Raw genomic sequence first — 16,848 nt, forward strand, 5'->3', positions numbered from 1 at the left:
TGTTGTTGGTGCTATCACCAAGGCTTTTTGTACTTTCGACCTTCACAAAAGAACCTTAAGCTGAGGCTATCTGATCAAATCCAGCTGAAGCACAGAGACCATTCACAGCCACACCAAGCTTCTTAATGGTGTCAACCCCCAGAAGGCAAAAAGGCAAAATCAGCTTCCTAGCAAATGCCCCGGGCAACCACAACAAAACCTCCCAAATCAGCACAAGAGGTGAAATTTAAAAACTAGGAAGAGGCACCTGGAGCACCAGGAAATTATTTTCAGCATAACAGGGTGGCAGCCAGCTCAGTATACGCTGTCCAAAACACAGTGTAGTATCAGTAATCTTTCCCTAAGCTGCAGTGAAACCTCAGAAGCAAGTCATAAATTCCACATGAGAGGTTCTAAGGGTATGGCCCTACTGACAAAACATGGCAAAAGTCCGAATTCAAACTTATTGAAATTTGTTCCTTTGCCTTAATGAAACGAGGTTCTTTAAGCTGTGAGCTCGACTCGGCTGCCATCGGCGGGACGGGCGGGGAGCGAGCCCGGCCCTGCCGGCAGTCTCCGGTACATTGTCCCGGCGGCAGGACCCGGCCCACACGCGGACACCGCCGACCGAGCGGAACACCGCGAGCGGCGCCGGCAGCGCGCCGGGACTGCCGCGTCCCCATTGGCTACGCCGCGCGCACCGCCCGCGCCCATTGGCTGCGCCACGCCCCGTCCGCTGCTGAAGGGCCTTCGGCAGCTCCCCGCCGCGCGCCGCCGAGACACGCCCCCGGCCCGCCCCCAGGCCCGACCAATGACCTCACGACCGGCGCAGCGCTCCCCCCGCAGATCACCCATTGGCCGAGCCACCCGCTTGTAATAGTGGCGGTAACGCCCCTCGAGCAGAGGGAAAGCCCCCCCGGGGATTCACTAAGCACAAGATGGCGGCGCTGGCCACCCGCCAGAGCCCAGGCGGGGCTGCTGCCGCCGCCATTAGGCCCCTTCCCCTCCCCTCCGGTATAGCCTTGTGTCCGCCTAGAGGAGGCCCAGGCATGGCAGTGAGGAAGCGGCCGGTAAGATGGCGGCGGTTTCAGCCCCGTATGCAAAGTACCCGCCGCCCCCTCCCCTCCGCCCTCCCGGTGGCAAAGGTAAAAGGGTCGGGTTCAAGCCGCCGCCTCCGCCCGCTCAGACTCCATCTTCTGTCTCTCTGTGTGTCCCGCGCTCGTCATCGCCGCGACCATCGCCCTACACCCCTTGGACAGCAGACTTTGCTCACCGCGATCGTACCAGCTCCGACCTCAGCCGGCCCACGCTGCAACCAGCGGCTCCGGCACGGGACTGCCCCGCCGATCGACCCAGCACGCCACAATGGTCGTTTCCTCTCTCTCCAGGAGCTGTAGACCAGGCCAGACCACGGCCGGTGCTCGCTTACCAGACAAATACCGGAGCCGTGCAATCCCCCTCCCCTAAACCCACCGTCACCCCACCCCTCCCCTCGCGGGGGTGTCCAGAGTAGGGCCCTCTGCCGCCTCCCCGCGCCCCCTCCCTCGTCCTGGCCCCCACGAGACAAACCCAGCAGGCCGCTTCAATTTTAAAAAATATTTTTTTTACCTCAGGAATGGGCGCCAAAGGTGCAGTGGCGGTGACCCGACCGGGCCCGGGCAGGCCGGTGCCCAGCAGCGGCCCTCCCTCCCCCCGCGGGGGCTGCAAGGGGCTGTGGGGCCCGCGGAGGGGAGGGGGCCGGGACTGTGTTGGGGTCGGGCGTGTTTTGTTGTGTGTGCCGTGCCCTGTGACAGGTCAGAGTTCGTGACCCCACCGCCGCCGCCCGGTAGCGCGTCCCCGCTTCCTCTTCCAGCGCCAGCCCGGCCGCGGCCCCTCCATCCCCCGCGGGGCGGGGCCGGCGGCGGGGAGGGGCTATCGGGCTACCTGGGCCTCCCGAGCCTGCCGAGCCCTGCACTGCTCCGGCCGGGCCGCGGAAGTGCCGGTGGGAACCTGGCCTCCGGGGCAGCGAGGGGAAGGTACGTTCACCGCCTTTGTCCCTTTCGCTCGGGAGGCTTCTTAGGAGCCGGAAGCCCGAGGTCGCGGGCTGGCGGTGGCTGTCCAGTGCGCTGATGGAATTGATGTTCCAGGTGTATCTTGGTTCTCGCTGAGGATGAAGTCAAAGGTGGGCTCACAATTGAGCAAGCTCTCACAAACGCCGCCGCCAGACTGTTTTTATTTAATTTTGTAAAGTCAATGTCATTGATTAGGGCTCTTATGGCAAAGTTGGCTGTAAGTGAGGTATGTTGTGCCTTCAAACACACAAATAGGCATGAAACAAGTTTGGGTGTAGCTGAGGTGGTTTAAGAGTTTACCACCTTTCAATGCTTGTCTTCTTACAGGCTATCAGATGTTCACTCCCTGTCATAACTAGCTATCCTTAACCTACTCATATCAAAATGTTCTTAATGCTTCTAGTAGGTTTCCTTTGACTCTAATAATTTTTACAGAAGCTAATTTAAGGAGCAGTTAGATGAATAAGATAACACCTGAAAGAAAATATATGGAAGAGATAGCAGTTAAATGCAACAATCACAGAAACAAGAGGTGCTGTTAACTATTCAGTATGTATGCTGTCTTGGTTTTTTTTTTAATTTTTCTTTGGAAGGTTGTAGTTTTTTCTTAGAACTGACTCCCTGGGGTAAGGGTATGATTAATGTACTAGACCTATAAGTTATAGCCTTACTTTCACAGACCAGGAATTAGTAAAGCATGTGATGTGCAGATATATTTGCAATACACAAATAAAGGAAAACGTTTCAAAAATGTCTTGGGTGTTTACTGCTGTAATGTTAAATACATGAAGAAATTTCAAATTCTCAAAATATGGACATGCATACATTTAGAAGCAGATATTTCTTTTAACTTCATAAAATGTATATCAAAGTGTGACCAAATGAAAGGAAAAATGGAAAATGCTAAAGCCAAATATGAATGGCTGCTTTCCCCCCTATGTGTTTCCTGATGGGCAAGCTGAGGAAAGGTTTAGAAGGCAGGAGGATTTGTCTCCTCCATCTTCCTTGTTTCTGCAACCTGGAGAAAACTTTGCAGCAGTTTTACTCTGAGCTCTGGTGGAGAGCAATCATACTTGCTGTACAGCTCCACCACGCATGCTAAGGTTGAGGAAAGCTGCATTAACATTGTGACAAATTTCACTGTGGTTTTTGCAACAATTTCAACGAAGTGTAGAACTACAGTGTATGCCCTGAACTTATTTAATAAGCAAGATTGTATTAGATAATGCTGAAATTTGCTAAATTTATATACACGGATATATAAAGGAGTGTCAGTAAAAACTGCTTTTTGGCCTTAGCTATGATTGGACAGAAATTAATAGAAGATCCCAGAGGTAAAAAACATCAAAGAACACTGAGATTACTCTACAAGTCAAGGTTAATAACTAGACTGGCAGCAAAGAAAATAATTATATTTATCTACCACACAGTGGTGAGCTGACTGTGGATTGCAGCCACACGATAACCCAGTCACTCACTTTCCCCTCCTTTTCTATAGCAGGATGGGGAGAAAATGACATGAAAAAGCTCATAGGTCAAAATAAAGACAGAGTGATCACTTAACAATTACTGTCGTGGGCAAAGCAGACTTGGGGGAAATGTATCTAACTACCAGTTAAAATGGATGTGGATGGTGAGAAAGCCAAAAATTAACATACCACCTTCTTTAGCCACCGCTTTCTGCCAAGTGTAGTTTCACTCCCTCTCCCATCCAGCCCTCAGGGTATGGGCGATTCCAGCCGGCACACATCAGCTCCTGCTTGCCCTTCTGCTCCTCACGGAGGGCTCCTGTCCTCATCCCGCAGGTCCTGCCGCGAGCGAGAGCTGCACCGAGGGCCGCCCCCCTGACGGGACAACGGGCTGCCCTCCTCAGGGCCGCTCCCCTGACGGGACAACGGGCTGCCCTCCTCAGGGCCGCTCCCCTGACGGGACAACGGGCTGCCTTCCTCAGGGCCGCCCTCGTGACGGGACAACGGGCTGCCCCCCTGACGGGACAGCGGGCTGCCCTCCTCAGGGCCGCTCCCCTGACGGGACAACGGGCTGCCTTCCTCAGGGCCGCCCTCGTGACGGGACAACGGGCTGCCCCCCTGACGGGACAACGGGCTGCCCTCCTCAGGGCCGCTCCCCTGACGGGACAACGGGCTGCCCTCCTCAGGGCCGCTCCCCTGACGGGACAACGGGCTGCCCTCCTCAGGGCCGCTCCCCTGACGGGACAACGGGCTGCCCCCCTGACGGGACAGCGGGCTGCCCTCCTCAGGGCCGCTCCCCTGACGGGACAGCGGGCTGCCTTCCTCAGGGCCGCTCCACTGACGGGACAGCGGGCTGCCTTCCTCAGGGCCGCCCTCGTGACGGGACAACGGGCTGCCCTCCTCAGGGCCGCTCCCCTGACGGGACAACGGGCTGCCCTCCTCAGGGCCGCTCCCCTGACGGGACAGCGGGCTGCTTTCCTCAGGGCCGCCCTCGTGACGGGACAACGGGCTGCCCTCCTCAGGGCCGCTCCCCTGACGGGACAACGGGCTGCCCTCCTCAGGGCCGCTCCCCTGACGGGACAACGGGCTGCCCTCCTCAGGGCCGCTCCCCTGACGGGACAACGGGCTGCCCTCCTCAGGGCTGCCTTCCTGGCGGAGCACGGGCTGGCCCGAGGAGGCCTCTCCTCAGGCCGCAGTTCCCGCCCGGAAAGAGTGAACTGCTCCCAGCCTTAGCTGAGAAAGGATTGTAGTGGTGTTCAGTTTCAAACGCACCTGCCGATAACAGGATTTTAGTGGTGGCCAGTTTCAAATGCACTTGCTGATAACAAGGACGTTTTAGCTCCTCCCATTAAACAGGATAGTTGCCTCAGAAGAAAAAATGAGGCAGCTACAAAGGTGCCATACAAAAAGAGAAGGGAAAAGACCCTGTGGAAATTATTTCCTGCCCAGGAGAACAGACTAAATTCCCTACAGAACAGAGGTAAGATGTGCATACTTGCAGGGAGGGAAAGAGGCTCTAGGTGTGGAAGGAGAGGACCTCTACAGTGAACGTGTGGGCTGCAAGAGGCCAAAGCTCTCTCTCTGGCCATGGTGGTGGCAGTAGAAGTACATAATGGACTGAGAGGGATTAAAACTCCGTGTGTGCCATGTAGTATAAAATATAAATAGGGTTTGAGGTTATTCATGTGGTTTGAATGTTTGGGATAGACGGTACTGTAGAGCTCGGTTGTTTGGGGTTTTTATTAAGTTCTCATTTCAGTTGCTTAAAATTTTCTGGGAACTTTCAAGGTAAACTGTCAGTAGAACCAATACTTAGTATAGGAGAAATCAACAATTACAAGTGACTGACAAAGTTTTAACAGAACTGGTTGGTCTTGTTAATACCACATTCAATTTAAATCTGTCTTTTAAGTGTTAGCAGATGATTTTTAAAGTGTGAGTCCTCATGCCTTTCATTTGGGTTTGTGCGTTGCTGGGCAGTGTAGAAGGAAGCTGGTGACCTCCACCAAGTGGGAGGTTTGCCCTCATTTCTCCATGTTTGTCTCTGAGTAAAAGTGAGTTTGCTGTCTGCTGTAGGTTTTGTTGATTGCAGAAAAATATCACTACATAAAATCATTAAGGCTGGGGAAGACCTCCATGATCATCAAGTTTTACCTTTGACCTCATACCACAATTGCCTGGAGTCTAGAAACTTTCTTGTCAAAATTTGATGAAAAGTGGTGTCACAGTGTTACCCAGGCTGAAGAATCACACTGCTTTTAATACACGGAAGCTTGTACGTTATGTTCCTAAGTTACTTGTGGAGTTAGACTAGTGTTTTTTCCCTTAATATTTAAAGGAATACTTTTTCCCCTCACTGAATATTGTCTCCTTCTTTCACCTTCCCAAGCAGTTATATTCACTTAACGTTGTTACAGCCAACATAGTTTTTACTGCTTTTGTATCAAAGCAGCATGCACATAGGAAAGCCTGGTTGGTATCCGCAGCTGTGTGGTAAAAGCAGCAGAGAACCAGCTCAGGAAGGGTAGCAGTCCAAGGTCTTGACCAGCAGTGCTTATGTAAGTGGTATAGCCTCTTGTCATGTTGGTATTCTCCATCTCCAAATGACTTGTACTTTGATTTGAAAAAAAATTAATAACTTTTAAGGTTTAAGATTTTTAACTAGGCATATACCATAAAATAGGTCTAAATATTATTTGCAGATATTAACTAATAACCTTAATGTTTTTTAATAAATCAATTAATAAACAGAAGAATTCTGAAACAAGAAATGGGAGAAGCTTGATCCCAGGTGTTGGCTGAGCAGCTCATATATTGTGACTTAGTACTAAATTTTTTATCGTGTTTCTGAAGACATGGAACAAAATTTTGTTTTGAAGGAGTAATATTAGCATTAAATTAGTAAGAAAAAGCTGTGTAAGTAAATGTCAGGTAGTAAACTGAGTATACACCCCTATTTTAATATGTTAGCATTTTCTAAAAGGTGATTACTGGGTAACTCTGAAATTAAAATTTCTGTCTCTGGTGCCTATTAGCTTTGCTCAAATTCAGTTAACAGTAGGACTGAAATTGTGAGGACGTTTTCTTTTTTTTCCTCTTTATGCTCCATTTTTTCCTCTTTATGCTCCATTGAGACCATTTGTATCTGTAACTGAAGTCAAGAATGAAGTAAAGTAGGTGGGCTTTACAGAAGGTAAATCAGTGTGATTGAAACATGTCATCATACCAATTAGGTCTAAATCCTGTTTCTACCAGAAGGCCTCCAGTACCTTCTTCAGATTTGATGCTTTTTCTAATTTGTCAGAGAACTGTTTAATAGGCAAATGTCTGTTAACAGTAACTGAAACTGCAAAGCTGGAATTAAAGAAGGTAATAATGGTGTAAAGGAAAGGCCTGTAGAACTGCAGTTATGTTTTGCTCCTTTATTTCTCTACATTACTTAAACCAATGTTTAATAGCACTGTATCTTATTTTTTACAACAAAATATTTTCATGTTCATTTCCTGCTTCTAACTGAAAGCTTCATACAACAGTCACTACATGTCAGCACCTAAATCTTCATAATATTGTCATTCTGTAGTGAGTTTTGTTTTGTTTCAGACCATGGTTAGAGATCTTGCTCTGTATTCAATGTTGTCTTATTTTTCGTGTCGGTGCAAAATGTTTTCAAGGGGGGATAAACATTTACAGTGTATTGGTAGCAAGGCCATAGCTCTACATGAAACAAAGTTAACCTAGCTGTTCATCCATTAATTAAAGAATACAAAAGTTTTATTTTTCTCATTCTTGGTTTCTGTTTGCACATGACAATATATGCTTAATGGAATGGTCAAAGTCAGATGTATTAAAAAAAACCCAAAATGAGCTTTTTACTTAGTGGTAGATGTGTATTTGTTTCTTTAAGCTTGTTTATCCTGGTGATAAACTGATCTACTTTACCATTTGGGTATATATTATAGACCTTTAAAAATATGGAAAATTCTAAAAAAATTGTTAGGGTCAAAAATTCAGATCTTCATTAAGTTCCTTGAAGAACGGGAAAAATAAAAGCAATAAAAATTCCCACCAATATAATTTAATGTAAGTAAATTCTTGAGCATGTTATTTTTATATAAAGATATATTTTAATCATAGATGTCATTCTGTTCCTCAGTTAAATATTATGACTGAGGACAAAATCACTGTATTGCAATGATTAGAACATCACTTCTCAATCTTCTTTATAAAAACTCCCACCCAAAACATAAAAAACCCCACCGCAACAACAATAACCAAAGCAACAAAACAAAAAAAAAGACCAAAAAAAAAACCCCAAACAAACAAAAAAAAAAAAAACAAACCAAACCACACCAAACCAAAACAACAAAAAAAAAAATCCCACACAACAAAAAAAACGAACCCAAACCAAACAAAAAACCCTACCCCCAAACTCCAGAGATCTATATCCTCAGCTGGTGTAAAACACCACAGCAGTCTGACATAGGATAGGTGTGGCCACAGGAGTTCCAAATTACTCCAGCAGAGCAGGTTCAGACAAGTGCATTTCAGTCCACCCAGCATATTTCAAATGCTGTGCTGGTTATGTGGATCAACTTTTGATGACATTTTTCATAACAAGAACAGCAGAAACAGGAATTTTGAAAATAAAGATACAGTATTCAAATAGATGATAAAAATCTTAACACTACTTGGTAGATGTGTTAAATAAAAACTGTCTGTAGTTTAATAATAAATTAAAAATAACCTTTGGGTTTGAGTCTGAAGTATTTAGAGAGATATAATTCAGCATCTGGCTCTGTAGAGTTACTGGAGTGCATTTCAAAGTACTGCAGTGATATGAAACTAAACCTTTAACATAAATTATATGGTGATTTGTGTAAAATTATAAATTGATAATAAGTAACTATGTTGGATCATAGTCAGTGAAGTGTTGGTAGACCAGGTAAATTGTGTTTTTCCCTCATTTTCTGTGGAAGCAATTTAGCATATGCAGGGCATAATTTCATGCTGATGCCTGTTAATGGACAACTAATAAGTCAGGTCACAGAACTACTTAGAAACATGAAGAAAATGAGGCTGTAGTTCAATAAAAAATGATAAAGTGCTTTAAATGATCATTTGTTGTTTACTGCATTGTTTCTCATGTCACAGTAGACATCAAAACCAACCCAATGAGATACAATAGTGCTCTGGAATAAGTAAAACTGAGTCTGTTACTTACTGTAGTCAGTATTTCCAGGTCTTGATGTTAAACTTAGTTTACTGTGGGATCAGAAGAGAAGCTTATAGTACAGGCTGAACTTGCACAGACATAAAGATCACCATAAATAATCTCTTATCTTGATATTTTCATTTGCAACAATGTGTACGTAAGAAGAAGGAAGAAAAAGAGCAAGCTGGAAACAGTTCAGATCCAGTGTGTGGGGCCAGTGGGCCTGAAATACACTGTTCAGTTTTGTAAGTCAGAAGAGTGTTGCTGGAAATGTATAGAAATCTGAGGATTTATTCCAAGTTCATTGAGTGAAAGCTGCTATAATATGGATGCTTCTTCCATGGCTTCAATCCACCTAAAAAGTAGAGGAAAGAAAAATGGTACATACAATTTTTTTTTTTTTTTTGCATTTTAAGAAAAATAAGTACTTTAAGAACATAAAGCATTGAAGAAGACTGTATTTTCCATTCCAGCTCTAATGAGGAACAATAGTTCTGTGATTAAAGTGGGGAGCTGAGTACTGGGACTCTTGCTTTCTAGTACAATCTTGACCAGTCATTTATTGTAAAATCTCAAAGTCAGTGCTGTCTTAGAATAGAAAAGATGAATCTGGCAAAGTATGATTTAAAGCAACAAAACCTCCTATAAATACTAATTTCTTTTTCTGTGTGTCTTGGGGTGCTGGGTTTTTATTACAAATCTTGTGACTATCTTATTATGTGAAAGCAGTAATATTAGAGTGGGAAATCCAAACAATTATTTGTGGATGAGAAAACTAAGAAATGGGTAAATTTAACATATAAATTGGAAGTTTTTCTACAGTAATCACTTTTGACAGACAGACTCTTGAGGCTCAGTCTCTTCTTTACCTACAAAAGGGAGCAAATTCTCCTTCCTGAAGGAACTGAAAAGCATTAGGTAGGTTTTTAATGTCAGTCAGGCCAGTCACATGCAATCTGGCTTAATCAAAATTCTGAAAGCTGTTTGTTTCATCTGTTACAAAGGCGTTCTGAAGTGAAGGAGGGAAAAATCCCCACATAAGCTCACTGGCTAATGTGGAAGTCTATCCCCATACCTATGTGCTGAATTGTTATCCTCTGCTCGGAAGCTGTAAAAGAGGGTCTGCTTGTGGTAGAGATGAAAAACTGTATCCATGCTTCCTTCCTCCTTTTCTGGGGCAATGGTGAAACCCAACAAAGGCAAACTTTCTGTAGCAACTTTGTCCTGAAAGTGAAGAAGCGAATTGTAACAGTTTGAGGGCTCTTTCTGAAAAGCAAATGATACAACCCCTCTGTGACAGTTCTGCAAAAGCAGTAGTGTGGATGTTCTGCTGGACACATGGCTTTTAACCCAAACAGGAGCAGTGCCTGTGTACTGCACATGTTTTATCTACTCTGAGTATTGAACACCAGCTCTCAAAGTCCACTTCTTCATGATCATCCACATGGCCATGAAGGTCAAATTAGCCATTCCTTTAATGGCTGCCTTTGACATTATGGTCCAGGAGGCAAACTTGAGATTACTAAGAGTACAGCAGCAGTTCTGAAAGCCTGAGACTCACTTCCAGTTATGTTTCTTTCAATTGTTTTTATTTGCTGGCTGCAAGCAGTGGTTCTTTTGGTACCTTGTCATTTCTTTTCACAGCATGAGTGACTTTTTTAGAAATCTGCTCTTTCTCAAGCTGCACACATGCTTTCCAAAAGGCTGCTTGGAAATTTCCTAGTTAGTAATGAAATTAATCATTAATTTACTCCCATGAATTTTGCTTGGCAGACACAGCTTTGTACGAGTCAAAGAAAACCATAAGCCTTAATGAAATTGCAGTTAAGCTGTTACTGATAGCTACAGTTTTTGGTCACCACATTTAGGTAGATTATATGTGTATGTTGCCTTTACCTCTGCTTTTAGAAGGTAAATTGCAGCCTAGGAATGTAAAGTAACTCATTATTGCTTTTTTCCTATTGCTGAATGAGAAATAATCACCTTTAAGGTTAAAAGAGATAAGGCAATTTTATTGGATACAGAATTTGATGCTAACAGTCCGAACTGCTGGCTTTGGCCATGAATCCTTTTGTGACTCAATCTCCTCATCTGTTTAAAGGGGATAACATCGCTTCATGTAAGCAGCACAGGGGTGATGGTGATTCAAGTTTAAATATCTGATGTTTGCAAAGTATTCTAAAGGCTTAAAGTACCAAGCATTGCTTTGACAGGTTTTTGCATTCTATATCCTTTCTTTGAGCAAAATGAATTTTTATGGTTTTGCTTATGAAATCTATCAATTATAACCAAACTTTATATCACACTTCAAGTTCATCTGTATAACAGCTATTATATAATAAGAAAAGGGATAAAATACATAAAAATGATCTAGCTGATACCCAGCCTCCTTGACTGTAAGGAAGAGCTTGCAGGCCAACACAGGAAGGCATTGTTCTCACTTCTGCCTCCTGTCTTTCTCTGTTGGTGCTAGTTGGACAAGCATGTCTTATTTATATTCACCAAACCACAAGATCCTCCTCCCCAACCAAAATGGATCATAGTACTCTCCCTCTACAAAAATATGTGACAGTTACTAAATGCACCAGAGAACACCGAAGGATCTTGAAGTCTTTAGGTGTAAATATGTTTGTTAAGGTTCCCAGTGGTTGACAATTTATAATAGTATGAATAATAAGAAATCAAATAATGAAGGGCAGCATGTGACAGGTCCAGCTAGGACTGTGGCCAAGTCAGTCTGTTAGGACAAGGTCTCAGAAGCAGGTAGGTGGAAGAACTACCATTTATACCTTTCCCATTTACTGGTCTCCTGCCTGTAGGAAGCAAAGAAGGAGTCTCAGATAGAAAACTATTTCAAGACAGATTGCACAGTACCTCATTTGCTAGGTAGGTGTAGAGGACTTTGCCTTTGATAACAAACCAGCGTTTCTTCCAGTGTCTTTTGCCTCCCTTACATCTGCTGAGGTAACCACTGATGGTAGCTCCCTCTCCTGAGGCTGCCACCTGGAGCACGGTAGGAGAAATCAGGATTAGTAACAGTAAAGTTTTTTCCCCTCTTGATTATGCATGTTTGCATCACACAAACCACTAAGTGAAACCTTAAAAGTATTGATACAGAAAAAATATAAGCATGCTATTATGGTTCTTTTTAACTGTTTGAATATTTATAGGTAAACTTAATTCTCAGTTACTCTAATGGAAAATATGCAGTTATTATTGAGGTCAGTAAGATTACAGTTGTTTTCTGAAAAGCCAAACTTGTCCCTTTTCCCACATGTGGTGGTTTTTGGGTGCTTTTCATGTTTTAAAAGTACATGCTTCCAGAAGTGAATTAGAGTCTTGTAGCTGAACACTTTTAAGACGTAGGTATATATAGGGCCTTGCTATATTTTTACATTAATTTATGTTAATCACTTTGGTAATGACTTGGTTTCATTTTTGAAATAATATTTCTGAGAAGACTTGCTCCTCTTATAGAAATATTTTGAGGTCTAAGGGCTTAATGTTCTTAAAAATCCAGGTTTTGAGTAGATGGAACTATACACATGCACACATAGAATGCAGTGTACATCATTAGTTACAGCAGTAAACTATAGTAATATTGGATTTGGAAACAAAGGGCATAGATTCAAAAGCAGCTTTTGTAACACTGATACAAGAGATGACTGAGAATTAAAATAGCAGTGTTTTGCAGCAGAATAGAAATGTTCCAGGACATGGAGTAATGCTATTGTGAGATAGTTCATGTTAATAAAGATGTGCTGCTTCCCTGTGGATAGAAAGGTGATGCTTTTTTCCTCATGGGGTTGAAATTCTGCCAGCTACTTCTTTTAGTATTCAATTTGAGTGTTTGTATTACATGCTTGTATCTTTGGCACAGTTTCATGAACAAACCCCAAGAAATTCCAGTGTCTCGACTGCACAATGAGTTCAGCAAAATGTTTGCACCCTAGTCTCTTTATTACAATGATAAATGCCTGCAGAAATGGGAGTACCTTACTGTACTCAAGTTCAGTGGGCAGTTTAGCTACCTAGAATCAATCATCAACATGATTGGCACCTTGTTCCTGGAAAGAATACTAACACAATTGGAGAAATCATGTCACCATTGAAATTGGTGGGAATTTTGTTTACATTGGTGAAGTCAAGATTTTACCCATTTGATTTGAAATAGTTTTGTTTGAGCTGGAGGGGAAGTGCCTGGTGAAACATGTATGCTCTTGAATTGACTGCCAAGGACTATTCACTAAGCCTATTTCTAAGTAAGTGTTATTTTATTTCTCTTGAAATCAAAGTAAGATTTCAGAAGTAAGGGCCTTCTTAAGAAAGGTAACTGATGAACAGTATATCGTGCTCTGTTGATCTGCCCTCTTGTTCTGTCTAGTACCTTGAAAGCATTTTAGTTTTTTCAAGACTTCATAGGCTGATGAACAAATTAAAGTACCATACTCTCCCACTCTCTCAGTGGGCTCAAGACACTTCTGTGGTATCTCCAGAGCTAAGAGTATTTTTGTGAACACTACTGTGAAAAGCAAAACAAAAGAAATTGCATGATGAAAGTAAACCAAGGCATGTGCTGAGCCCACTGCACACAGTATAATTCAAAAACAGCTGCTGAAATATGAGCACACAGTTTTCTATAGTTCCTTGCCTTTCTCAGGCAGCTTGGTTCCTACCTCCATGAGAGCTGAAGGGATTTTCTTCTGTTTCTTAAAAGATGAATAATGAATATTGTGGAAAACAGAGGAGAAAGCACTGCTTGAACACCTAGATGAAGCTGGAGGGAAGCTCACACTTAGTGGCCGCTCTGCAAGATTAAGAAAATTCAGAAAGGGAAGGGGGAAATGGATAAGTTGGCATATATCAGGCTAGGGTAGAGACATGTTACACTAATATAAATAACTACGGAACATGCAATGCATCCTTTATACACAGTTTTTATTTTAGCCTTTCTTTCAAATCACCTTTTTAAGTCTGATGAGTGGGTTCCATGGCACCCTCAGTTAATGGTACTAACCTAAAGTTTCTTGAAAAGGTCTGCAAGAAAGCTGACAAAGCTCAAAACACAGCTTGTTTTCTTCTTGTTTAAAATAAGCATTAAGCAAATGGTTTTGACATCTTTCTCCTTTATGTTGTGTAACACCTTTCCAGGATAGATTCACTAATGCAACATTCTTTCTGTATGAACCATTCATTCTCTTTGAATTGTACATGGGAGACAGTTATTCTGTATCTGAAAATTTCCATTAGGCCCATGTGTCTGAGTTCATATCTTCATGATTTCACTTCTGGCAACACATTATTTGAATGCTCTTAGTAAAGCATAGCATTAGTTTAGCACAAATCTGAGTTACTGTTTCTGGACACATGTGGGAACTCAGCACATCACTCCAGATGTCCAGAGTTACCCAGAGAACCCTTGGGGGGCTCGGAAATCCTGGAATGTTGCCAGGAGCATCTGGTGGCTTGACTTCGATCCCTCTAGGGATGTGCCACCTGTTTGAGGACATGAGAGTCACTTGGGAGTGAATGGTGCAGGAATGATGGATTTACAGGGTGAAATATTGATTTTAGGCGTTTGGTACAGGGGGGTTATGGAGACAAGATGGAGGGATCAGGGCGTGTCTTGTCCTTCTTCTTTCTTCTTCTTGTCATCCATTTTCTGTGGTGATGTTGGCACTTGGGGATTGGTTCATGGTGAAGGTGCACTTGCTAATATGGGTGAAAGGTATTGGGAAATAAAGGTAAATATGATGTACGTAGTTTTTAGTATAAAAAGACACGACCACCCCGTGGATGGTCAGAGTGCCCTTGGCTGCCTTGCAGGTCAGACCTCTGCTGGGCAGAAAGAAAATTCTGTAGATAAGAAATAATAAACAATCTGAAGACTGAAAAACTGAAGAGTCCAGACTCGTCCTTTGAAGCGCGGGCTGCCCCAGAACCATCCTACGCGTGTCTGGGCAGAGACAGACAGCCAACCGGACAGATACACATTGGCTTGGGGATGCTTTTTTTGGCTGTTGTGACAGCATCTGTTTATGTGTTTTCTTGGCTAGCATGAATTTCTTTAATCAGAAGGGAAAAACGAAGCTTCATCTGTCCATGCCTTTTTTTCCTGGCAATGTAGTAAGCTTACTTTTAGAGACTGTCTACATGAGTAGTTGTGCAAGAAAATTGTTTCCTGTTCACTCTCTGTTCATATATCTGTAACCCCTCTCCCCCTTTTGTCTTTTATTTGGATGTGTACTTAAGTCAGAAGAGACTTATGTAGTAGGATAATAATACAAAGTTCTAGATAGGCAGTAGCTCTTCTGCTTTGAATTCACACTTTCATCTGTAACTAGATAAACTTGCCTTGTAGAGCAGCTCTTAGTAACTCTGCACTTAGCCTTAGTATATCTTTTTGTAAAAGCAACAACATGGATGAGGACAGTGAAGAACCACAAAGACATGTTTTATTTTAATGGATAATTAATTAGAAATGACAGGCAATAGTTATCACCTATAATTACATCAATTTAGTCCAATTGCTTGACCAATTAAGGGTTGCCCAAACATTAAAACATGTTATTAAGGGCATTGTTTAAATGTCTCTTAAACACTGACAGGCAGGGGGTATAGACCACCTCTCTAGAAAGCCTGTTCCAATGTTTGGCCACCCTCTGGTAAACTAAAGGTTTCCTCATATCAAGTCACAGCCTTCCCTGCTGAAGTGCTGAACCTTTCTCCTGTGTCTTGTCACTGGAGCAGAGGGAGAAGAGATCAGCACCACTGTTTCCTGTCTCCTCCTCAGGAAGCTTCCGAGAGCACCTTCCAGACTCCTTATCTTCAAAGGAGGCAAACTCAGTCCTCAGCTGCTCCTCGTAGGACATTGTTTTTATCATTATTCTGGTTTATCCAAAGGCTAGGGGAGGTCTCAGAGAACTGGCTTATAATCATAGAACCCCAGAATGTTTTGAGTTGGAAGAGAGCTTAAACTTCATCTTGTTCCATCCCCTGCCATGCACAGGGATGCCTTTCACTAGACCAGGTGGCTCCAAGGTCGGTCCAACCAGGCCTGGAACACTTCCAAGGGACAGGGCAGCTGCAGCTTCTCCGGGAAACCTGTGCCAGTGCCTCATCACCCTCTGAGCAAGAATTTCTTCTGTAGAGCTAACCTAAGTTTCCTCTGTTCCAGTCTGAAAAAACAGTTTGCTAAACTTGATTTTATGGCTCACTAAGCAGTTTTAGCTGCTACAGAGCCTGGCTCTCCCAGAACCTCAGTACACATGCCTCAAACTTGAAATGAGGAGTACTATTTAAGAAAACACAATATAGAAGGCAAGTCCTAAATCATCCCCATTATACAAGCAGGAAATAGATTTGTCAGTTTTGTAAGAATGAAAGAATCTTACCTCTTTTCTTAAGTTCCACATAGCAGCTATCACAGACTTTTGCTGCTTGATCTTTGAGGTACTTCATAGGGTACTTGTTTCTTGAACAATTTCGACATACAATCTGTTTCAGCAAGAGGAGAGGCACATAAATACAATATAAGTTTATAGATATGCACATAGAAAACAAATCCCCTGAGCTGGCTGGGAGAGGAAGTTGGATAGTGGACCAGACATGACTCTCTCCTGAATCTGTGGCAGTCAGGAAATGCCTGCTGATTGAAATGTGATTGCTGTAGCTTTACACTGCTGTAAGCCAAGCAGAATTGGTCAGTGTATTTGGTTGCACACCATTGCTGTGCCCTTCTCTCCAGGAATTTACACCTTCCCACCACTGAATCACAGAAAGACCACTTTAATATGACTTCTGTTTTCGTAGCTTTGTAACTAACATTGTTTTCTTAAACAAGTTTGTCTGCTCCTCCAAACCCTGTGTATGTACAGATTGATTTTCTCAGTGGAATTAGGAAAAAAGACTAAGTTAAACGCTTTTTTTATCCTATCAAAAATTGCTGTTGGTTTTATTAAAATAAATTTTAAAATCAGGTTAAAAGACAGCAGTGGTTTAAAACAGGACTGCAGTTTTATGTATACAGGCAAATCTCTTTAGTCAGAGGTCAAGGGATCAAACCAGGAAAGCTTATAGGTCCCCTGAGCTTTAGGGCAAAAGGCAACAGCTCTTTGGAGCACAGAGGAAACATTCC

General features: G+C 43.2%; 2 protein-coding genes and 1 long non-coding RNA gene across 11 annotated transcripts in view; 1 reads left to right on the forward strand and 2 right to left on the reverse strand.

Moving 5' to 3' along the window:
* NR2C2 (nuclear receptor subfamily 2 group C member 2) overlaps positions 1–2,711 on the reverse strand; it is a 38,816-nt gene extending 36,105 nt beyond the window's left edge. For 3 of the 7 annotated variants that reach the window (XM_077184718.1, XM_077184720.1, XM_077184721.1), the window contains exon 1: positions 1,588–2,710. The gene's annotated coding sequence lies outside the window, so the exon portion shown is untranslated. Of the gene's footprint in view, positions 1–1,252; positions 1,390–1,587 lie in introns of those variants that run through there. The other 4 variants (XM_054639930.2, XM_077184717.1, XM_077184716.1 and 1 more) reach the window with 4 other exon arrangements.
* On the forward strand, positions 711–2,783 carry LOC129124812 (uncharacterized). Its single transcript, XR_013183890.1, has 2 exons — positions 711–1,049; positions 1,242–2,783. It is a non-coding gene; the product is annotated as an uncharacterized LOC129124812 (long non-coding RNA).
* A 4,123-nt stretch (positions 2,784–6,906) lies between these two features.
* FGD5 (FYVE, RhoGEF and PH domain containing 5) overlaps positions 6,907–16,848 on the reverse strand; it is a 78,127-nt gene continuing 68,185 nt past the window's right edge. For all 3 annotated transcript variants that reach the window (XM_054639869.2, XM_077184724.1, XM_077184723.1), the window contains 5 exons: positions 16,106–16,208; positions 13,388–13,518; positions 11,586–11,714; positions 9,787–9,935; positions 6,907–9,066 (listed from right to left, as the gene is read on the reverse strand). In XM_054639869.2, coding sequence (XP_054495844.2) covers positions 9,030–9,066; positions 9,787–9,935; positions 11,586–11,714; positions 13,388–13,518; positions 16,106–16,208 — 549 coding nt within the window. In that variant the 3' untranslated portion in view covers positions 6,907–9,029. The remainder of the gene's footprint in view (positions 9,067–9,786; positions 9,936–11,585; positions 11,715–13,387; positions 13,519–16,105; positions 16,209–16,848) is intronic.

This window comes from Agelaius phoeniceus, chromosome 11 (genome assembly GCF_051311805.1).
Source record: "Agelaius phoeniceus isolate bAgePho1 chromosome 11, bAgePho1.hap1, whole genome shotgun sequence".
Lineage (NCBI taxonomy): Eukaryota > Metazoa > Chordata > Aves > Passeriformes > Icteridae > Agelaius > Agelaius phoeniceus.